This window comes from Quercus lobata, chromosome 9 (genome assembly GCF_001633185.2).
Source record: "Quercus lobata isolate SW786 chromosome 9, ValleyOak3.0 Primary Assembly, whole genome shotgun sequence".
NCBI classification, from domain to species: domain Eukaryota; kingdom Viridiplantae; phylum Streptophyta; class Magnoliopsida; order Fagales; family Fagaceae; genus Quercus; species Quercus lobata.
The window spans coordinates 42,936,605-42,960,815 of NC_044912.1; the positions used below are offsets into that span (position 1 = coordinate 42,936,605).

The 24,211-nt window shown below is 33.7% G+C and overlaps 1 protein-coding gene across 2 annotated transcripts; it reads left to right on the forward strand.

Annotated features, from left to right (window-relative positions):
* The first annotated feature begins 13,147 nt into the window (after positions 1-13,147).
* LOC115960063 (probable mitochondrial import inner membrane translocase subunit TIM21) lies at positions 13,148-22,012 on the forward strand. 2 transcript variants are annotated; one of them, XM_031078758.1, is made up of 9 exons: positions 13,148-13,310; positions 13,750-13,916; positions 16,455-16,520; positions 16,603-16,621; positions 17,709-17,893; positions 17,977-18,155; positions 18,267-18,315; positions 21,012-21,131; positions 21,463-22,012. In XM_031078758.1, exons 1-9 carry the CDS (start codon positions 13,307-13,309, stop codon positions 21,634-21,636), a joined length of 963 nt encoding a protein of 320 aa, XP_030934618.1. In that variant the 5' UTR covers positions 13,148-13,306; the 3' UTR covers positions 21,637-22,012. The 2 variants fall into 2 exon arrangements, with proteins under 2 accessions (XP_030934618.1, XP_030934619.1); XM_031078759.1 differs by having other exon boundaries at positions 13,168-13,310; positions 16,473-16,520.
* The last annotated feature ends 2,199 nt before the right edge of the window (positions 22,013-24,211 follow it).

Here is a 24,211-nt window from a genome sequence, read left to right on the forward strand (position 1 = left end):
CCCAAGAAATAATTCATTCTCTTGGGAAAAAGAAGGGGAAGACGGGGTACATGGCCTTAAAGATAGATTTGGAGAAGGCATATGACAAGCTTGAGTGGGGGTTTATTCGGAACATGCTTAGGAGGATTAACCTTCCCACACAGCTCATAGATGTTATAATGAGTTGTGTGTCGACGGTCTCCACTTCTATATTGTTTAATGGAGAAGTTTTGGAGCCGATTTTTCCTTCGAGAGGGATAAGGCAGGGTAATCCGCTCTCTCCGTATCTTTTCATCATTTGCATGGATTTTCTTGGTCAGTTAATTGTAGAGAAGTGCAATATGAAAACATGGCAGCCAGTTAAAGCCTCTCAAAGTGGTCCTGAATTCTCTCATCTTTTCTTTGCGGATGACCTCATTCTTTTTGCTAAGGCAGATTGGGTTAATTGCGCCACCATTAGAGATGTTCCTGATGATTTTTGTGAGTTATCTGGGCAATCAATTAGTGAAGCTAAGTCGAGGGTGTATTTCTCTCCTAATGTTGACCGTGACACAAGGGAATCTCTTTGTGACATTCTTGGGTTTGCTTCCACCCCTTTCTTGGGGAAGTATCTTGGATTCCCTCTCAAGCATCCTGGTTCTTCTACTCAAGAATACAATTTCATCCTTGATAGAGCAAAACAAAAGCTTTCGGGTTGGAAGACTAACATGCTCTCTTTGGCAGGGCGGAATGTTCTCATTCAAGCCTCTTTAGCTGCTGTTCCTTCTTATGTTATGCGGTGTAACTTTTTGCCTGGTAGAGTTTTGAATGGGTTAGATAGATTGAATCGAAATTTCCTGTGGGGTTCTTCTGAGGCTGCCAAGAAGATTCATTGCGTTGGTTGGGATAAGGTTATAAAGTCTAAAGAGGAAGGGGGGCTGGGGTTGCAATCTGCTAAGGGAAAGAATATAGCTCTCCTTTCTAAGCTTAATTGGAGGTTCCATACTGAAAAGGAGGCTCCTTGGGCTAGAGTTTTGAATATGAAATATTGTAATCCGAGAAGAAGAGTGGCTACCAATGCTAACAGGCTTCCTTGCTCTCACATTTGGGCTGCGATGAAGAAAGGTATGGACACTTTCAATAAGGGTAGCAGGTGGATGGTTGGTAGGGATAGTGGGCTTAATGTGTGGCAGAGCAATTGGAGTAATGGAGGTTCTCTTAGAGGCTTGATTCAGGGTCCTATCACGAGGGAGGCTAGTCAATTAGAATTTAAAGATTTTATGATAGACACTGGTTGGGATTGGGGGAAGATTCCCTTTGAACTTCCTGTTGAGGTTAGAAGGTTGATTCAAGCAACCCCTGTGAATTTGTTGAGTAGAGGTGTTGATAAGTTGGCTTGGTCGGGGTCTCCTAAAGGCACTTTTGACTTGAAGAGTGCCTATAGGATTGCCATGGGGGATGAAGGGATAGATCTTTTTCCAGCTCGTTGGATTTGGAAAGTGAATACTCTTCCAAGGATTAGAACTTTTCTTTGGAAGTGTGCCCATAACAGCATTGGTGTTAAGGTTTGCCTTGAGAAGAGGGGTGTTAGTCTTGACACTGCTTGCCCTTTATGCCAGGAAGGAGCTGAAAGCATTTTACATGCCCTAAGAGATTGCCCTCTTTTAAGAGGCTTGTGGAATCAGTTGGGGGTGTTACCCTCTAATCAAGACTTTTGGAGGAGCAACCTTCAAGATTGGTTGATGTTAAATAGTAAATTTAAGCACAGTTTAGGTGCTACTCATCCTCCTTGGAATGTTGTTTTTCCTTTTGCTGTGTGGAATGTCTGGAAGAGTAGGAATAATGCGGTCTTCAATGGCAAATGTAGGAATCCGAAGCTTGATTTGGTGATTGTAAACCAAGCAGTGGAATTCTTTCATTGCCTTTCTTCTCCAAGGCAATTGACCCAAAAAGTTGTAAGGAGGATTAGGTGGGAGAAGCCGCTTCAAGGATGGTGGAAGCTCAACACAGATGGCTCTTATTGTGGTAGCACAGGTTTGGCAGGTTGTGGAGGGGTGATTAGAGATGATGCAGGTAGGTGGATTATGGGTTTTAGTAGGAGTATTGGCACGACCAACAGCTTTGCCGCTGAGCTATGGGGCTTAAGGGAGGGTCTTCTTCTATGCAGCAACCTTAACATTAGTGCTCTTGAAGTTGAACTTGATGCCAAATCTATTGTGGATGCCTTAGATAATCCTTCTTATGTGAATAATGTCATATCGCCTCTGTTGGATGATTGCAAATTTTTGATTTCTCGCATTCCGCATTTTTGTATTAAGCATTGCTTCCGTCAGGCCAATAGGTGTGCGGATAGTCTTGCTAGATTGAGCTTTTGTCTTGATACTGATTTTTCTACCTTTGATAGTCCGCCTATGGACCTTATAGATGTGTTTGAGGATGACCTCAATGGGTTGTTTTGTAATAGAGTTTGCTCTGTTTGTATTGTTGCTGCTTAGTTTATAATGAAGCTCTTTTTCACCAAAAAAAAAAAAAGAAACTCTATTTTGATTTCTTTCATTATCTTAGACTTTCTCATATTTGCAGATAAGGAGTTATGACTCATAAGTCATAACCTTATTTAACATATTAGACAAGTTAGCAATTTTTTTTGTGGATAAAGGATGTTCATCCACACTTAAATTTAGTTCTCTTAACTGATTTTGGCTAAAAGTTTTTTTATAAAATTCATGATATTATTTTTCAAAAAAAAAAAATCCCTCGATAAAAATAACCTCATGCAAAGGAAGTTGGAAAGTCTCATCCGAAACAGTTCGATTAACTAGGATTTTAATCATTTTCGAGATGAAAACAACCTAATAACACACCATATATACAAACCTTAGTAATATGAAGAAATAAATAAATAAAATACACAAATAAATCTAGGAGATAGTGAGTGCCGGCTCTAGGCTTAGGAACTAAACCTCCATTTGTCCCAAAAATTTATAAAGGGTCCCCAAGCCCTATAATTATAATATAAACAAAAAATCTCCCAAAATTGTACCAAAAAAGAGTTTTATAAAATGGTAATCAATTTTTTTTAAAGGAACCTAATCTATTTCACTCCCAAAAAAAAAAAAATTAAAAGTGTGCCGAATAATCATTAACAATCAATTTTCTTAATAACTTTGTAAAATATATGTTAATATATAAATACAAAAACTAGATTAGCAATTTGCATTTCAAAAAACAAGAAGAATGATTTAAAAAAGAAAAATAAAATACTATAGAAAGTTGAATAATTAATATTTATTGGATAATTAAAATATGGGTAAAATACAATCGGCGCCCCTAAGATTTGGGCTAATGCCAAGCAAGTCCAAGATATTTAAAAAATAACTAATTTGGTCCCTAAATCATGTGCTCTTGGAAATTAAATTATTGTATTTCTAAAATACAATAATTGATTTGATCCTTAAAATGACCAAATTGATTAATTTTGAAATGTCTTGGAACAGGGTATGTTTGGTAACTATTTTTTCCTCTAATTTTATGTTTCCAAAAACAATTTTCTATTTTTGAGACTAAAAAACTTGTTTGACAACCTAAAATTGATAGAAAACAAAAATTGTTCTCAAAACTCAATTTGTGAAGGAAATTGAAAATATGCAAAAAGACTGTTTTTAGTTTCTAATTTTTAAAAGTCAATAAAAAAATGCATTTAATTAATGAATCTATCTTATTTAATGAGTTCGCATTAGAATTCAAATCTTAGTAACCACATATTTTAGAATTTTTTTTTTTTAAACTATCTTTTTAATTTCAACTAATTAACCAAACATGTTTTTTATTTCAAAAATATAAAAAAAAATTGTTTTTTCTTTATATTTCAAAAAATAAATTTTTGAAAATAGAAAACAAAAACTGTTACCAAACATAATCTTAGTATTAGCTCAAAACTCAAGGATGCTAACTATATTAAGAAAAACCAAAAAGTATTGAGTAGGCCTAGGAGATAGATTCTTGTGTAACAATTATATGTAACTAAGGTTTCACAATGTGAGACCTACATACGTGTGGTCTCCACTAATTATGAGACATTGATTACATGTAATCAATATATAAGATAATTCTCAATTATGTTGGATTTATGTTGGCTCAATATTTTGGGGGCTTTCTTGAGGGAGAGAGAGGGGGGGGGGGGGGAATGCCTAAATATATACCCAATTTGGTTTGCATCTTTAAAAAACTCTTTAGTTTTTAAATGTAAAACATTGTTTTTTAGATAGACAATTTCATTATGCTGTAAATCTTTTTTTTTTTTTTTTTTTTTTTGTTTTGGTAAAAAATAGCTCAAAATCCGAATAAAATGAGAAACATCTTGTTGATGATATCAGGTTCTAGATTGATTTCCTTGCGATATCTCGAGCTTGGAAGGGTAAATAAAGTTAGCACCATCATATGATTTTCTAGATGTTATCAACAGTCAACAGTCAACATCCAATATTATTAATTGTTTTAAGGGTGAGGTTTCTTAGCCTAAATTAGACAATAAAATATGGATAAACTACACATTTGGTCCATATTTTTTATACCATAATTTAATTTAATCCCTAACTTTTAAATTGTGTCAATTTGGTCTATAACATTTTAATGTCGTGTCAATTTAGTCCTTACCGTTATATATTGGGTGAAAATTGCCGACATGGCAAATAGTCAAAATAAAATTTTAGTTTATTCTCACATCAGCAGAAGCTAATTTTTTATTTTGGTCATTAGACACGTCATCAATTTTCATCCAAAAGATAACGGCATTGACTAAATTGACACGGTACTGAAAGGCTAAGAACCAAATTGATACAATTGAAAGATTAGGGATCAAATTGAAATATGGTGTATAGGATAGGGACCAAAAACATAGTTTACCCATAAAATATCTATGAATTATTGAAATAGGTTTTTGGAGTTTTTTTTTTTTTTTTTTTTTTTTTTTTTTTTTTTAATTTATGAGTGGTGCTAGGCACCCTCACAATATTTTTTGAGACAATAAAATATGAGTGGTGCTAAACCACAATCAAGGACAACTCAATATAGCTTGAGACACAAGGTGATAAATTTAAGTAGAGATTTTAGATTTAAATTTTAATTAAATTTATTTATTTAATACTATATAAACCAAGGTTAATTTGATGAATTAAACACATAATTAGATGAATTAATACAAACAAACTTTTTCTCAAAAAAAATAAAATAAAATACTAACCAAACTAATAAGGTTAATTTCATATAGAGAATCAAATAATATGGTTCAACCATAAAATTTTAAAAAAATAAATGAAATTTTATTATTTTGTTAAGATTAAATTGTAAATTATACCCCTAAATTTTGGGATAATTTTAATTTGTCCCTTCAAAATTCAAAATTTTAATAGACACATTAGCACTGACATGGAGCCAATCCCTCCATGTCAGTGCTAATGTGTCTATTAAGTGTTAGTTAAGGCTATCGAATGTGCTAGTTGGCTCAATGAAATCATGCCATATAAATTTAATTATTCCTTGTAATTAAATAAAATAAAAACTTTTAAAAATTAAAATAAATCCTAAAATATAATAAAATAAAATAAATTACTTTATTTTCCACATTCCATTATCAATCTACCAAATTGTTCTAAAAATTGGTACCCAAAAATAGAAATTGAAAACTTATACAAAGAATTAGATCAGTAGTTAGAAAAAAAAAAATTAACATAACAAAGTTTCACCAATCAATTCCCCTCTCAAACATTTTTCCAAATCAATCCTTATGCAAAGCCTTCACCAAAATCCTATATCTAAAACTCTAACACCAACCCACTTTTGTTCAAATAATAATAATAATAATAATGTGAGAGGTTCGAGGACCAAGGAGGATTAAACCATGGAGTATCTTGCATAATCCAGCTCGAAGAGGTAAATAGGCTCCGAGGACTTTGCCGACCCGAGTATGGAAGTGAAAACGGGACAGTTAGTATCTTATAAAAGCCCAAGGAGAAGAGAAAGGCATAATAGGGACAAAGATGGTGGGAGGAAGCTTCCTGAAAGGTACACTTCCCCCCTCTGCATTGAATGTCCTACACCAACTTTATCAGCTGTATTAATGAGGAAATAACACATGAACAGTAACTTTACAACTAGCAGCCCATTTTACCACCTTTAGTAGAGTTTTGATGGGACAAGTATCCTAAGAAATACCTTAAGGCATACAGGTGGAGGGGCAGGATGCAAGTAGGAGGGATATAAAAGGGGGAGAACCTTCCATAAAAAAGGGATGATGAATACTTCCTCTAAAAAACAGTGAAGTGAACAATGTATAATATGGTATAAAACTTGGACCAATCTTATATAAGAAACTAATTCTCGGACCTGCCTAAGGAGAGCACTATTCTCAATTACTACTTGAATTACACCTCTCTATTACTCTGGGCTCTTTAGCCTTAGACTTGAACCTAACTTATAATTGCACTCAAAGTATTTTCCCACTCTCTAAAGAAATTCTATTGTTTGGGCTTGATTTGAAGGACAAGGTATCACTGTTCTTAGTGGGCTTGGGCCTTTATTTTCTGAGTAAATAATAATAATGATGATGATGATGTATTCAACTCACATTGATTTTTCATACCCAAACTTCATTCTACCAAAATTTTCATACCAATTTTCATAACCAACCCAAAATTTTTCATACCTAACTCAACTCAATGCTAGGCTTGCAGTTGGAGCAACTAGATTTGAGAGATTCAAAGCCTGCGGTGATCCTTGCTTTCATCATCATCATCGCCATAGTCCTCATTCTCAATTGTCATAAATTGTTGACTGGAATCATCTTCCCCATCACCCAAAGCCTTGTAGTCTAACCACCAAAAAACTTGCAAAGTACTATCACCCAACCTCCACACACTGCCATATGCAAAGGCCTCACCAAGCTAAGGCTTGGTCAACTATGTGTCATTCGCAAATATTTTTTTTTTAAAGGTTTACCTTATCTTGCATAAGGTGATTCATGATAAAATAAAGTTGTAACCTAATTTTCAATCTGATTTTGTGTTAAAAAAGAGATAGTGATTGATTTGTGTGTTGCCATATGGGAGACTAGGTAGCTAATGTTGACTCGTATAAGGTGTTGGTTTATATAAATTTAATCAAAACGTCATTAGGGAAAATTAATTAATCTCCATAGACAAATTGACACATTTATAAATTTGTTTTCAAACAAGTTAGGATCTCCATTGGGTTGAGTTTCCATTGACCTAATATTTTGGAGGCCTTTTTGGAGGTGAAAAAAATGGTGCACAACCCTTTTGTAATTTTTAACTACTTATTATCATAAAATTTTGGGTATTTTATGATAGGTGTGACCTTTTTTTAAAGGGGGTAAGACCTTTTCAGAATATGGGCCTTAGGTCTCAAGACTCTCAACCAAATTACATGGATGAAATGTACATCAAGGAAAAAAACAAAATACTAGGGACAATTTTACGTTTATATTTTTTTGATGAACAATTTTCCGTATATATGAGTTAATTATTAATATCACCTTTTATTATTATGTACCAACTATAACAAACATGCTAATATTTATGAAAAATTTATGAAAATTTGTATATATTTTGACTTAATAATTAAAAAAAAGAAAAAAGAAAAAGGAAAGGAAAAGAAAGGCCCATGCAACTTGGGGTGGCTGAGAGTGCAACGAGCGAACAGTCCCTCACCGGTGAGTTCAAGCAAGTCCTTTCCCTTCTTTTGGACTGGCATTGCTGCCCTTTTCTGTTCCATTGGCTGTACGTGCAAATTCTGACAGTGTGATAGGTCCAAGAGAGAGATAGACATCAGAGAATGGTTTTGCAGCAAGAAACATACTACTTTTAACTACTCACTTTACTGATACACTGTAACATTCACATCCATCCTATCCAGACAAATACCATTCGAACCTACTCTACCCTATAGCTTTACTCTCACTCTATTCTATTATGTGTAATTTAGGGCACGTCTCACTCTCTTATATTATGTGTAATTTATGGACGGTTTGATTCCGTTGTTCTAATAATATTGTTTGTATTTTTTAAAAATATATATAAATAAAAAAATGTATAATATTATTTATACACCGAAAATTATTGTTTAAAAAATACGCTCAAACATCCCCTTATATAGTGTCTATATATATCCACTGAGACGTGAGATCCATATCATCAAAAACGGTCCCTGCTAGCTGGTGTTTCAGGGTGGACCACCCGCTTCTTCTGGTGTTGGCAATGGCATCACGACAACATTCACCAATAGTTCTCCACCACTGAACTAGTGAAATAGTTCATCTCAGACTCAGAAATGAGAGAAGAGATTTGATTCCAACTCTATCATTCCATTGATCAATAGGGCATTGATGAGTGTAATCAAAATAAATTAGTTGGACAAGATTTAGACCATGTCTCTTAGATGCACATATTTCTTACTTATCAAAAAAAAAAAAAAAAATTTGGGTTACATCTAATGTAATTCTAAGTAATATTACACTATCCAATAACTTGTTATTGAATTAATATTTTGAAAATCCAACCGTTGAATTACATGTTTTATATGTTTCTAACATAAATGCCAATTTTCATATCAATTGGATGCTATTTACCATTTGAATCATAAACTCATATTTTATGCATTATTTTAAACTACAAAAATTTAAATTTTAACAATTGATTGATGACATGGATATTAATTTTTGATTACCTTGAAATTTTGCAAGTATAAATAATATACAAAGATAATGTAATCCAACGGTGGATTTGTCAATATTCAAATTTAATTAAAAATTATTAAGTGGTGTAACATTGCTTAGAATTACACCAGGTGTAACTTGAATCCAAAGAAAAAAATGCACTTTTTTTTTTTACAAGATAGAAACTCTACTCTAACCTATTATAAGTGTATATGTGTGTGAAGTTTTTTCCTGAAGACTTGAACTTCGATCATTTCCCCTCCCACCCCACAAGCACTTATACTCGTGGCGCAACCATCGCACCAAGAGTGTGCAATGGTTACATTACATATTTCTTAGATGGCCACATGTGGATCCAGCATAATCCTATCCAATGCATTATGCAAAGGTACACTTGATAAAAGTTTCACTCAACTAGTTTGATAAAAAAATAGAATTTATTATTTATTTATTTTACTTTGCAAATTAAATATATAAAATTAAATTAGAAATAACTCTAAATGGATTCCGGTTTGGTCAATTAGTAAAAATTTTGTCCTTCAATAAGGAAAAAGAGCACTGGTAGCCTTTTAGCTCAATTGGTTAACACTTCTTGATGTTTTCAATATAGATATTCAAGATTCAAATCTACTCTTTTCCACCTACTGAATTACAAAAGAAATAATAATAATAATAATTTAAAAAAAAAATTGTCACATCACCTACTAACTAAATAAAACGTGAAAATTAAAACTTACTATCACTTGCGACTACATATTTAAAACAAAAAAGAGACCTCCAGTTAAAAAATGTATTAAAGGTAAGCCAAATCCTTAAATAATTGCATATACAAATAAAAGCATAATAATTAGCCATTCATAACCATCATAATCATCAAATTCTAATTTGGGGGGGGGGGGGGGGGGATACAAAAGGTTGTTCGTTATTTATTTGCACAAGCTATTGACTGTGTGTGTTAAAGTGAATTTTTTTTTTTTTTTTTTTGAGAGGTTAAAGTGAATTCTTTTAGTCTCTAATGCATGATGCATCTAAAGAAATAATGTCAGTCACTTTAAACTTTTTGGACTAAATTCATTTATAAACTAAATTTTTTAGACCAATCGTGTACTTAGTCTTTTATGACTCTAAAACCAGTTTGACATGAAACGATTTTTTTGCTAGTGATTAATGTAAATGGATTTAGCAAGTCAACACAATTTAACATGATTAATAAATGGATCAACTTCATGTTATTAACATGCTTAACTTGCAATTAACCCAAAATGACCCAATTTATATAAACAAATGTTATTTTTTTTATATAACAAAATGTTGAATTCTAAATCTAGTGGAGTAATTCTAAAGTCCTTAACCCTTATACTAAAAAAAAAAAAAGTCACTTTTCATTTTATTTTTTTTAGACTATTTTTTTGAGGGATGACAATTTAAACCCACACCTGCTAGTACCCGCCTCACCCGCCCTTAATGGATGGATTTACCTGCTCCGCATAACAAATGGGGCGGGGATGGGGGTTAACATTTTCCCCCGCACCTACCCTGTTTATATTTAAATAATTAAAAAAGATTTTTATAGGCTTTTTATAAGGCATACATACGTGTTTTTAGCCTTTTAACTTTAAATTTATGATTTTTTTATATTGTATTATTAAATTTATATTTTTATATTTTAATATTTACGTTATTTATATTTTTTAATTGTTTTATTGCTATGTTTGAATTGTTTTTGTATTTCTTATTACTTGAATTGTTGTATTGTTACGCTTTGAGAGAAGGTTTTGTAATGTTAGAACTTTTTTTTTTAATGTTTTATGAGTTTTAATTCAATGTGTTCAAAATAGACTTTTAATAAATTATATATATAAAATTTGGATATAGCGGGTTGGGTACCCACAGGTGCTAGAACAAGGCGGGAAAAAAAATTGCCTTGAAGCAAAAGTGGGGCAAGGGTGGGGAATAGGAAACTCGCCCCATACCCACCCTTTTGCCATTCCTATATATTTTCAATAGGTTGATATGAGTTGTGTCATGGCAACCTGCTTAAAAAAAAAATGTTGAGTTACAATTGAGAGGTTTTAACACGATTATTAATTGGATTAGGTTAAAGTTGAGCTATGTATTGGAATTTGGAATACTTATCTCGACACAATGTGAAAATGAATTGTCACCCATAATATGAATGACAGTTCTTGATATTCTATTTTAGCTTGGGGATATAGCGGTTTCTTAGATGCACTTTTTACAAATTAACCTAAAGAATCAAAGCTAAGTTTTCTTTGTATTCAAAGAACAAAAAAAACCTAAAGTTTTCTTTGTATTGTGGATGATAGTTCATAAAAATGGTTGAAGTTTTTTATTTTTATTTTTTACATTTATTGAACTATCTTTTGGAACGTGCATAATTTCTTTTAATTTTTTTTTGAATTTGGATGTATTTTTTAAATCATTTTAAATTTATTTATAATTTTAATTAAATTAAAATTAATTATGAATATTTATACGTAGAAGTAAGGTTTTAGGGATAACTTTGTCTAGTCTCTAAACCGTAACATCTAGTACATTTAGAAATATCATTGTCTAGGAATAAAATGATACTGTAATGCTAAAGGATTAGGGTAATAAAACTATAAAAAGAGAATGCAAGCAAATATACGTGAAAAACCCTGAGAAAATGATAGAAAAACCACGGTAAGGACTAAAAATTCTTACTCCGGAGAAGATTTATTTGATGAATACTACAAAGAATACAAGGTACTGCTATTATTGCTTAGCACTTTTCCGTTTTTCCTTGTCTAACTAGTTCTATCAAATATCAACTTCCCTTTCTTTTATGGTATAAGGCAATTGTTCAGCAAAAAAAAATGGTATAAGGCAATTGGATTCATTTCAAAAAAAAAAAAGAAAAAAAAAGAAAAGAAAAGGGCAACTGGATTACGTGCAGATGTCATCACCTCATTGGAACATGAATGTGCAAAAGCTGGTACAACCATGCACTCATACCACTGCTGCTGCTGCAGAGAGAGAGAGAGAGAGAGAGAGAGAGTTGGGCAAGGTTGTGGCCTATCCTTGCTCTTCAGATGTAAAGACCATTAATATACGTGGATGTAAAAAAATATCTAATTTATATCTTTATAATCTATTTTTAAGGCCGAGAGGAATCAGGTGTATTATCCATTTTAGAGCATCTCTAACAGCTTTTCTATATTTTTGTATTGTTTGGACAATGAACAATAATATTTACCTTTTACCTATCTATTTTTTCAAATATATCTTACAACAAATTCTCTATAATTTCTTTATCTTATTTAAATATTATTTTTTTCATTCATTGTTTATTCATTTTTTAACACACATATTTCCATACCCCCATCCCCACTCCTTTCTTTGCTAATTTTTTATTTAGTTTTATTTTTTTGCTAATATACAGTAGCCCATCAGATTTGATGAGCTATTGTTCATAAGCCAAAAAAAACCATGGTTTAGAGAATCCATTGGAGACCATTTTTTGGATCTTATTCTCTATTATAGAGATTATTTTGCCTTTACCTAAGTTTTTGGAGATGCTCTTAAAAGACACTAATACCCTGACCTCAACCCTAGTGACAATACAATATTTTTTTTAAGTTTTATTTAAAAAAGTGATTTATTTTTACAATTAATTTGTCAAATGCCATTTTCATGAATGATCAAAATTTATGATTTCTAATATAGCATAATACAAAATTGAAAGCAAAGAGTATGTTTGAATTTGACCTAAACCTTATGGATCATTTTGCAAATTGACTTTTTTAAAATGAACATAGTAAATCAGCTCATTTTTTACCGATGAAAATTTTGGTGATTTTTTAGGTGCCACTAACAAGGTTCTTCTAAAAATGGAAAATACTAAAAACATATATATTATTTCATGGATTTTTTCACACCATGCACTTTTATCTTTGTGCTGTGGTGGGGGACCAAGTGTGATAAGTATGTGAAAGTATATGATTTTAATTTATAAGTGCTTGTAGGGTATGGAGGTTGAAGTTGGAATTCAAGTCTTTAAAAGGAAGTTTTACATACATATACATTTAAATTAGGTTAGAGTAAAATTTCTATCTTGTATAAAATAAAATAAAATAACTATGGAGGATTCTATTTAGCAAATTTATTAATCAATAATGCTACTAATTCGTTTTTCATAATTTTTTTTAATAATTATTGAAGTAATCGACAAAATAATAATAAGTGATACCTATAAGTGTGAGTTGTGTAAGTTGTAACCCACAATTTTCACCAAAGGAATAGAGACCAAATAGCCGAATTTTTTTTAATAAAAAAAAAAAACCCAACTCCAAAAGGCCCAAAGAAAGAAGCCCATTTTATCCATTATTATCACATTCAAAACAATCAAAAAAAATTCGACCCGTTTCGATGACTAAACCCGCAAAGCCCACACACCTATCAGGGTTTTAGGTGGGAACTTCGGAATCAGAAATTGACGGCCCAGATTCACCCTCGAACACCATACCTAAAAATTAGGTCATTGATCAACAACACCAGTGTACAAAGTCAGAGAGAAAGAGAGAGGGGACCGAGATACAAAATTCCACCGGAAAGCCCCTCTTGTTATATTTAATCATGGGTACGCTTTTTTTTTTTTTCAACTATTTTTCGAAATTTTTTTTTTTTTTTTTTTCTGTTTGGATGCTGAGAAAATCTAACACAAAACAAAAGAAAATGAGATATTAGAAACCCATTTGGTATATGCTGTTTATGTTTCAAAAAAATAAAAATAAAAAACTGTTTGGATGCTGAGAAAATCTCGGGAAAAAGGAAAGAAAATGAGATACTTAACACCCATTTGGTATGTGCTGTTTCATTTTCAAATAACTAAATAAAAAAGTGCACTTTAGTTAAATACTTGGAAGTTTTTATACATTAGTATGTTTCCACATTTTCCCAGTAACCAAATAGAGTGTTAAGAGAATTAATGTTAGTTTCATAGACTTTTTTTTTTTTTTTTGATGTTGTTGAACTTCTGGGATTTTAATTCTGATATTAGTAGGTTTTGGTGATGTTAGGAACATACAAGTACTTGTCAGGGATAATGAGGAACAAGCAGTTAGATATGGTGAGGCTTTTGGCAGAAATGAAGTGTTGGAATTACACACAAAACCGTTCCATTCTTCATGCCTTGCGGCCTTTGCAGACCCATGAGGCTCCTCGGCTGGGCAATGAGGCAAATCAGGTGACCCCATTTGCAAATTGATTAGTGTTGGGATTTTTTTTTTTTTTTTTTTTAAGTACTTTTTTGAATTGCTTGTTAATTCTTGGGCTGATTTGCATTTTGGTTAGTGTAGTTTTTTTCTTTGATTGATCCAATATAATCTGAACCTATGACCTCCGCTTCATGATGATTGTTCTTTATTGTTAGGCCAATACACTAATTGGATTTTAGTGTAGGTAGGATTTGAACCTAGGTCTCTTATTCGATGATAAGAGACTTTACTGGATAAGATACGTTAGATCCACTAGAGTATGTAGTGATGATGTATTGCTTAGTCTCATGGGTGGTTTCATTGAACTCAAAAACTGTCATAGCATATTATTTTGGTCAATGTTAAATTTATATGATTTTGTTTGGACCATAAAAGGTTGTCATCCATTATAAAATGATTGGTGGGGTGCATTTGATTGAGAAAATTTGTTTGGGTTGGTTAAAATTACCTGGGGGGTTGGGTGCTAGAGTTATGTTATAATGCGTTAAATTTGAATAAATGAAAAGATCTAGAAATTGTTTGAATGGTGTAAAATTTGAAGTACATGAACAATCAGAACTAGAAATATAAGGCGTTCCAATGTTTTATATCCAACATTGTTAGGATTGAGCCTAGGAATGCTTAAAAAGTAATAAGTAGTTAAGTACAAAATCCCATCATCTTTAGGTGAAGCAGTTAGAGTTTATAAAATCTGTGCATTTTGTGGAAGCTCCAGGTTATAAAAGGAGGATTTTTCCCCATTTCCATTGAAATAACCAATCAAAAGGGCCATTGATCAGTGATACTCTATTTTTTCAGTCTGCTATACAAAACAAATCTTGTGTAGGTCTAAAAAAATTGTTTGTCCCAATGTAGTTAAAGGTGAAAGGCAATTTAAGGTGCGAGTCTTTGTTTGCCCATGTGAGGTGCCAAAACAGCACTTGCCCTAGTAGCAAGGCGCTGGATTCTAAATTTGGCTATTATACGTTAGAATGAATTCAAACCAGATTTATCTAATACTCATTAGGTACGGTGTGAATTTTGCAAACTAATAGGATGCTCTCTGCTTAATCTATAAGAATGAACTTTACAACAAGCTTATATTAAAAATAAAAGAGTAAAAAAAAATAAATAAATAAAGAATAACTATCAAAGCTAATGATTATATGATTGAACTTTGAAAAAAAAAAGTGTATTTCTAAATTGATGAGGAAAGAAAAGGAACAGAAAGAGACACCCATTAACTCTAATCAAAGTTAAAACCCTTTTTTCAAACTACAAAACTGCCCGTTTCTTTTTCATTTTCTAAATTTCTTTAGGCTCTCGCTTCAAGCGCCTTACAATTTGCTTGAGGCGTTTGGGAGCTTCTCTGCACTCTAAACGCCAGTCTCTTACTAAAGGCATCTCACCTCAGGGTTTTAGAGGCATCTTAGGCATGCCTTGCCTCACTCGGGTGCTCAACTTGTCTTTGACTACACTGGTTGTCATTAAAAAAAAAAAAAAAAACTTTGATTGTTGGGTATATTTAGCCAAACCATGCACTTGAATTTGATCATTACTAATGCATGAGAAATTATAATATGTAAATCGCTAGACAATAACATATAGTTTTATGTTTAAATTTTTCTATGAGTTGATGATTGATTTTCTGTCTGTTGATAATTTAATTCAGACTTATCTGTTGAAATTTTATAAACTTTAAAAGGATTATGTAGGATTTGGACCTTTGATCTTTGTGGATTTCTAAAATGCTCTAGTCCTTTAAGCTAACTGGCTAAATAAATCACTATATTGATTCTAAACTTTATTTTATTGTATATTGCAATTTTTTCACTTGAATATAATTTTACCTTGCACTTCAAACACTGCACTTTACATCTATCAAGCACACACTTTTCTTCGTGGCTATGCTTCACAAGTCCTTTGCACTCAATCTTTCAACAACGCATGTTATATCATATGTATCCTAAGATATATGATGATATGTTCTGCCTCTCTCTCTCTCTCTCTCTCTCCAACCATTGTTATGTGAATTAATAAATATTAATGAGATTAAATAGCTAAGGTTAACAGCACCTTAACCTCATACTCAACAATAAAGGACCTTGTGTTTAGAAGGCATGAGACTAAATTACTTAAGAAAGATTATGAGTAACAAAATTAAGAATACATAGCTGGTCAAATAGGGAGAGGGAGAGAGGGCTGGAGAAGGAATCAAAAATCAAGGCTATGAGTGCCTAGATTTCTCCTCAATCTTCTTCTGGAAATTTAGTTGAACATATCCTTTACTTTGCTATTCGGTCACATTGAAAAAGATATGCCAATAAATTAACAATCGAAACCATTTTGTGATTGTTTGTTGGCATGTATGGCTGGAAGAAAGTTCCTTTGGATTCTCTCAGCTTAAGGCCTAATGTACATGGTTGACAAAATATATCTTTAGAGTAATGTTTCAAATCCTGTAAGTTTGTTAGTTAAGCATTATGTATCTTTATTCGGTACTTAGTTCCTATGTGATGATGATGCAGTTGCTCCTTCTATTGAAGTCAGGTAGTGCTGGACGATCAACTTTTCAAGCAAACCGCATGACTAAGGTGTGGTAATTAGTTCCTTACATTTATTTGTTCTTAGCATATGATTGCAGTCTAATTTCTTTTCTTTGTTTTCATTATGCAGGATGTACTTGGAGTTAATGGTTAGTTTCATATTATTTATCTTCATATTTGAGCTTAACATACAATTATTACAATGATCTTGCAAGAGGATGCTCTGTTTGTTTGTTTTTTTTTTTCCAAAAATAGTTAGTTTCTGCCTTCTGGTTGTTGGTATTACTGTGTCCGTGTTTGAAAATGAGTTCTGTGGTATCATCCGAACTGCAATATGTTCTCTGTGCATTAGTCTACTGCAGTTCCATTTTAAGACTGAAATATTTCCTCTACCAATCTGTACAAGCCATCTTTTGGTTTAAGGCAGTATTAATTATCATGAATTTCTTTTTTGTTTGTCAGTGTTGTTTTGCACCAGTCTATTCCTCCACATCATCAACATCTACCCATCTCAAAAAATTGGACAATGGACACCTTTTTCTATTCCCTGGATCATAATATAACTAATTCAAGGGCCTGGGTGTGCACAAGCGGGGGTTTGGGGGTTGGGTGTGGAGGAGGATTTCAGCCACATTAAAATTTCCTCTGGGAGGTCCTTTTTCCAAAAACAGCTCAACAACAGTCAGACAAGGGAGAAATGTTGAGGTGAACGGTGTACCGGAATATTTTTGTTAGAGCCAGATCAAAACGTTGGTTCAAGTTGGGTTTTTTTTTTTTTTTTTTTTTTTTTTTTTTTTTTTTTTTTTTTTGTGTGGTCACAAGAAATTGAGGACACACTACGTTTTTATGTAGCTGCAGAAATCATGAACCCAGCAATAATAATCCACAATACAAATAATCCATACCTCCTTAACTAACAGAAGTAATTTCCTGTGCTCCCTCTTTTGGAGCACCCCAATTCCTGCCCTATCTTTTTTTGAGGTTGCTGGTGGAGACAAAATTGTATGTAGTATAGAAACTAGTGTTTTTGGTAGGGGTGCTTCTGCTGTGGGGTTAGTTTTAACCTTTTTATGGCATCTAATGTTGACAGCTCTCCATGACAGATGTTCAAACTGATTTGTGGGGAAATTTAGGGAGGGAGAATGAGTCCCCTTTTTTTTTTTTTTGATAGGTGAGTCTGGTTTTGTAAATTTGTTATTTTATTTTCATATTTTTTTATATGTTAATGTTTTGCAGGAATCCCGGTTCTATATAGACAGTTTTCTACTAGAGATTGTATTCCCCGGTTACCATTTCTACTCAAAGAAAAATATGGGGCAAACACCATGATTCCATTCTCCACTAGATCCATTTCATCAAAAGCTTCAGAGCGACCAAGGCAAAATAAATCAGAGAAGCAGAAGGGTCAAAGTGGATCAGAGGTTTGACTCTGAATTATGTTCTTCCGATATATACTTCTAATTCAAGTTTCATTATCTTGATTGAGCCTTTACTTCCTTGACAGACTAAAAAAGACATATCAACGGTTGAGGATGTCTTTGATGCTCCTACATATAATATCCCAGAGAAGCCTGTGACATTTGTAGAGGGGGCTTCCTACACTGCTATCATTATTATAGGGCTTGGAATTGCAGCTGCTGCTGGATATGCTGTTTTTAAAGAGCTTATCTTTCAACCAAAAGAGTAAAGAGATAAATTTCTAGTTAAAATTATGTCATATGGTTAATTAGTCTTCTTTATGGGAAGTCTTCCTTCATCATTTTTCACCTGGTTTGGAAACATTGCCTGTTACAGATACAAGGTCTTTAACAAGGCTCTGAAGAGGATTCAAGATGACAGCCAGGTTAGTGAAATTTGCTCTCTCAATTTCAGCTTTGATAATGATGAATGTATTTCTTTCTACTGGGGCCATGGTGATATAGGGTTCACATGAAACATATATACTTTGTGTTGGGTGGATTTGAAAAGGAAGCAATTGTTTGAAATGTTCTATTAGACTGTAATATAATAATACCATTTACGGGTGCTGACTGGTCAAGTCAGTTTAGGTTTGGTATTAACCCAGTCACTCAATCTGACTGGTCCTTTGGGTGAAAATTTCTTACACCCGTTGCTGGCCAATAGACCAGTTGAAATCCATTGATGCTTACCTTTCAACTTGCGGTCGGGGCTGAGGGGGGGTGGAGGGGACAGCTGGGTCAATCACAAAGATCACAGGTTAGTAGCTCATATTTTCCATGGACAATGGAGGCAGGGATGACGACATTATCTTCATGCTGCATTGTGATTGGGGGCTACCGATTTTATTCGGGGTCAATGAAGTTGGATAATCTTAGTGGTGAGGGGGATGGGGTGAGACTATTAGATCTCGTAGAAAGAAAGAACTAGGGAGATAAAATAAATAAATGAATAAAGGAAGAAGAAAAGGAAAAGGGCGAAAAGGGAAGGAGAAAGAAGGGGGTGGGTGGGAAAGGGTTATAGGTTATCAGTTAGGTCAGGTTTATTGGGTGAAAATCTGACTTCTACCTGCTTCCTGCCTGGTTTTTCGAAACCACTCATGAATACTTGAATCAGGTTGGGTCAGGCATGTGAGTCAGGTTGATCGGGTTCATGAGCCAGCCCTAATACCACTGGGTTCACAGCTCACCTATGAGTAAACCAAGCCTCAAAGTGTGAATGTTAAGCTACAAAGCATGAAGTTTGATGTGTATAAATTTCTTCATTTTATAATATAATTTTTATTACTTATCAAAAAAAAAAGATTTGATGTGTATAAATACCTCAATAAAATTATTTACTCATTAAAAAAAAAAAAAAAAACCCTCAAACTACGAGTAGTTAGGCATTTTCTATAATTTCACTCTTAGGCCATGTAGTCTATATGTGTCACTGTTGCATACCAAATCATCAATTCTAGTGTTTAAGTCAGAAATAAGTTGAATGCAAATGATCCATCTAGTTTCTAGGCCATATTATTTATAGGGAGATAAAAATAAAAATAAGAGTTATACCCCTATTTCTAATTAAGTCTTAGATTTTTTGTTTTGTCAATTATAGTTCTTTCCTTCTAAAAGATTTCAATGTCAAGCTCCACCCATTTCACACTAGTGTTGTTTATTAACCACATGTATCCCCACAAAACAATTTTGTATCTAAACTCTCTAGCCTTAACATTCTCACTTTCTCTATTTTTATAAGTAATAACTTTATTAGAAGAAGAAAAAATTACAACACAGTCTGCATCCACAAGTAGTGAATGCAGAGACCATTAAGAACATCATCTAAACAAACAAGCATCTAAAATTGCAATCAAATCATTACAACAATGACTAAGCCTAACAGCCAGCCATTCATGCAGTGTGCGCAGCAAAATAGACTTGAGATCCAGGCTCCAGCAGAGAATGTTCAAGCCTCATTCTCTCTTTGAACTTTTGCTAGCTTCTAAAAACCAGTTGAGCTGCCTCCCAATCAAACCCCAAACCCACTCACACCCATAACAAATGCCAACTCCCAAAACCACTAGTCACTGCCAGCTAATCTCCATGAAACAGACAGGCTCCTTAATTAGCGGTACCAAAAACCACACCCACACACCCACGAGACCTAAAGCTACACTCAGCCTAACTGGTGCCTAACACCTTCAGACCCATATCATTTCCGGCCAATTCTCATAAAAGCACCACTGACAAAACATCACCATAATCAATTGGTCCCAAAAAATGCTACTAAAAGTCCTCACGCCGCCCACCTCTCCTAGCCACCAATCATCCAAGGTCTCCTCAACCACCAATTGCAACCCCCAACCCCACCCAAAAGTCGCAAAGCCACCTTATTGCTGCCTTCCCAAACCCATACTCGTCTACACAATCTAGCCAAAGCCAGGTGCCATTGTAAACTATCCACCTTAATGAACCCACTCGAACCTAAATTCATCATTCAGCTCCCCTTTCCAGTTTTGGCACCCATTTCCCCAACCAATGATTGTCTACCTAATTTGGCCAAGAACAGAATCTAGACCAATCCATTTTGCCCAAACACCCCAAAAAAAAAGTTCAACACCAAATTGAGCCTCCATTGTGAACCGATTCCTCAAACCCAAAACCATTTCTCTGCTCCCCATTTCAGCCATCAGCATCCATTTGCCTTGTGGGGGAGAAAGAGAGTCCAACAAAGAACGCCACCATTGCGGGATGGATCTATGAAAAAGTCCATTTGCTTTCGTAAAATGTGGATGTTTTGATAGATAGGTTCAGTAATTGGCATCAGTGTGAAATGGGCAGAGGCCTGACATTTGAAGTTTTTCTAAAGAATACTTTATTTGATAAGATGGAAAATTCGGGACTTAATTTGAAACAGGGGTATAACTTAGGTTTTTTTTTTTTTTTTTTTTTTTTTTTAACAAGTACTTTTGTGCCATTTACAGATCATGATTTGCTATTATTTGAGTTCAAGGATGAATAGTTCTTAAGTGTTTTTGTGTTTGTGAACATTTTCATTGCAGTTTTGTGGTTGACGTGAGTTAGATTTGCTTCATATCAGGTTAGGGTGAGGATTGGATCCCCAATTACAGGCTATGGTCAGGAAAGTAGAAATCGTGCTGCTCGCCAACGTATTCCTCATAAGACATGGACTGATGAAGAAGGTGTAGAGCATGTGGAGGTAATTCCATGCTAGCCTGATAACTTGTGGTGTTATTTATAAGCAACTTCCACCAAGCATATGCATCACATTATTATTATAATAAATTGTTTTAAACTATTTCCATTAAGCATGTGCAACAGCAATTTCCGTCAACCTTGATGACATTATGAAAGAAGCATGACTTTCGTGAACTTCCACAGTTTGAATAATTTTAGCATGTTGAAGTTGTTATATTATTCTAGATATTAGTTTGTTCCTTGGGAAAACCTGAATTGTAGATGATATTGTTGATCATCAACATCTGGCATAGAATATTCATTTGTGCTAATGTCTAACTAATTTGATGTAGATTAATTTTTTTATCCGTGGGCCCCATGGAACTGGGAAAGTTTACTCTGAGATGTTCAAGGACCAAGTGGACAAGCAGTGGAAGTACACATATTTGATTGTTGAGATCAGATCTCCAACCCCTTCACAATTGATTCTAGAGTCATATATGCCGGCTTATAACGTGGAAAAGTAGTCAGATTGTAGCAAGGTTTTCTTTCTGTACCAAGTAACATGGACCGCCCTTGTCTTGTTAATAGTTATCCTCCTCTTAATTTTTTCTTTACGCTTTGGAAAGGGTTTAGTTTGAATTTTGAAGTCCAATTTTTATTTGCTACCAAGAGGAATCATATAGGATGGGAACTAGACCACCTGCTTGGCAAATTTCATAAGATTATCCCCAAAAAAAGAAGATTGATTGATTGGAATGGTTCATACCTTTTGTTGCCTATGTATCAAGTTAGGTACGCTGATTGTTTCAGGATTATCTGCATTTGACACTGACCTTTGGCAGACCTAGGTTGTATGAAGGGAAAGCTTGAATAAAATCAATTCCAAGCACATCTCTTTTACTCTGTCGACTCCTTTCTTTGATATTTCTGTATTGATATTTGTTTGAATTTATCATTTTGGGTAGGGGGCAATGGGTTCCTTGGTATATACATCTGGCGTGTCCAAGCATGCTCAAATCTTACCTTTTGTCGATACAGTGCTAGTTCTTTCCCACGTGCTAGTTGAACTAGTCTGTTGATCAATGTCCCTACTTTCTATGGCATTCTTTGTATGCAATGCACTCATATGTTAAGATTGCTGAAATTTGATCCTAGGATTCTGGGTAATGCTTTGAACAAGGGACCCAACTCAAGTACATGGGAACTATACAAGAGCTATACCAGCAACTCTTATACCATTTGGAGCTTAATGCATCTCTCTCCTAATACATTACATAATAAGTCGAAGAACTGGATTCCAAACTATGTTCTAATCTCGACCAAAATGTCCTTTCTAGCAAGCTTAAAAATCAACCACACATCTTGGCATGAGCGCATGACCCATTTAATCCCACACAAATAGGAATGACCCACTTAAAACAAGCGACCATAGCCCACAAATCTAACTAAATCACAATGAAGAAACACACACACACACACACACACAACTTCACTCAAAGTCTCAATCAGTATAAATATTGCATTTCCTCAAATTCTCCATGGTTGGATTTTCCCTAATGTGGTTTTGTAGTTTTGATAAAGAATGTCACTTGAGCTGGAACCTTCGGCTTCCAAATGTTCTTCAAAGGGAAATCATGATCTCCATTTGGGGTTAAAGTTTTGTAAAAAGTTTTAACCTCAATTACTCATTGCTAAACAATCTAATCCCCCCCCCTCCTATTCCACCTTTTTGTATATAGGGTGGCAGTGGCAAAGCTAGGATTTTACTACTTCAAAGGAGCAAAATTGATAACTAACGTATATGACTCTCCATACATCCACAGTCATACATAGATACACATTGTGCATGCGCACAAGACACACACATTATATATATAGGCTTGGTTAACAAAAAATACTTGGTAAACAGGCTCTAAGGTAGTCATTTTTAGCAAGTTTGACATGAAAAGCGGATTCTGGCATATCCAAATCCATGAGCTAGAACAGATACAAAACGGCTTTCACTATACCATTTGGAGGGATCTTTAGAGGATTCAAGGCTTCTCCAGTTTCTATAAATTTGAAGCTTAGTTACAGTCAGAAGGCATTCGGTGTTTTTAGCCATTCAGAGTTCTAAAGAAGAGAACCCTCTAACTTTAGATACTCTACCAGTTTTATTATAAAACAGTTAAATATGTATTCAAACTTTTAGTCATTTATATTCATTACTTCAATAAGCCAACAATAGTTCAAGCTTTTAGTCAAGCATTTATTTTTTTTTGTATTGTAAGTTTTATAAGCAGTATTATAAAGCTTCATATTTAGTATACTCATTCGCATTTACATCCAATATTTAAAATTATTTACATTCAACATTTACATTTTCATTCAGTATTTATCCATTAGTATTTACATTTACATTTATCACTCATATCATGTGCATACAAACAGTGGCAGCGCCACATAGTGTTCAGGGGGTTCAAATGATCCCCCTGATTTTGGGATTCTTCCTTCTTCTTCTTTTTTTTTTTTTTTTTTTACATATAATATTTTTAAAGTTTTTGTTTTGACCACCCTAAATTGAAATTTTGAACCCCCCTTAAATAAACCCAATAACAAATCAATTCAACACCAACATGTGTCTTGGCTTTTTTAAACAAAAAGAAAAAAACCTAACAAGAAACCAATTTGATCTAAAATCTGATAAAAAAAAGCAAGTCCAACAACAAAAATTAGTAATTTGTTGATCTTAAATCTTAGAGGAAAAAAATTTAGTGGCCAGTAAAGTGTAAATAACTAAGTACCCGTTTGGATACAACTCTTGCACGTCTACGTCTGCATTTTTTTTTTTTTTTTTTTTTTTTTTTAGAGAAGGCGTTTATGTGGTTGTGGTGGCTTTTTCAGTGGGTCTCGTGTACTGTTCCGGGACCCACAAACCTCTTTTTTAAACAAAACTTTCATTAAAAATGGATCACACAATACTATTCACATATTAAAAAATTATTTTACTACAGTGTTTTCAGTTTTCAACAAAATAAGCAGTATCCAAACACACCTTAAGTGTGAGGTAGTGGAAGTGAAACGTAGGACAATGGGAACTAGGAAGTAAAGCCAATTCTT

Bases quoted from the DNA above. Each gene is read 5' to 3' on its own strand.
- LOC115960063 (XM_031078758.1), top strand. The intron at 18,156-18,266 runs GTAAAGAGATAA...TGCCTGTTACAG, and splicing joins CTTATCTTTCAACCAAAAGA to ATACAAGGTCTTTAACAAGG. The intron at 18,316-21,011 runs GTTAGTGAAATT...GCTTCATATCAG, and splicing joins GGATTCAAGATGACAGCCAG to GTTAGGGTGAGGATTGGATC.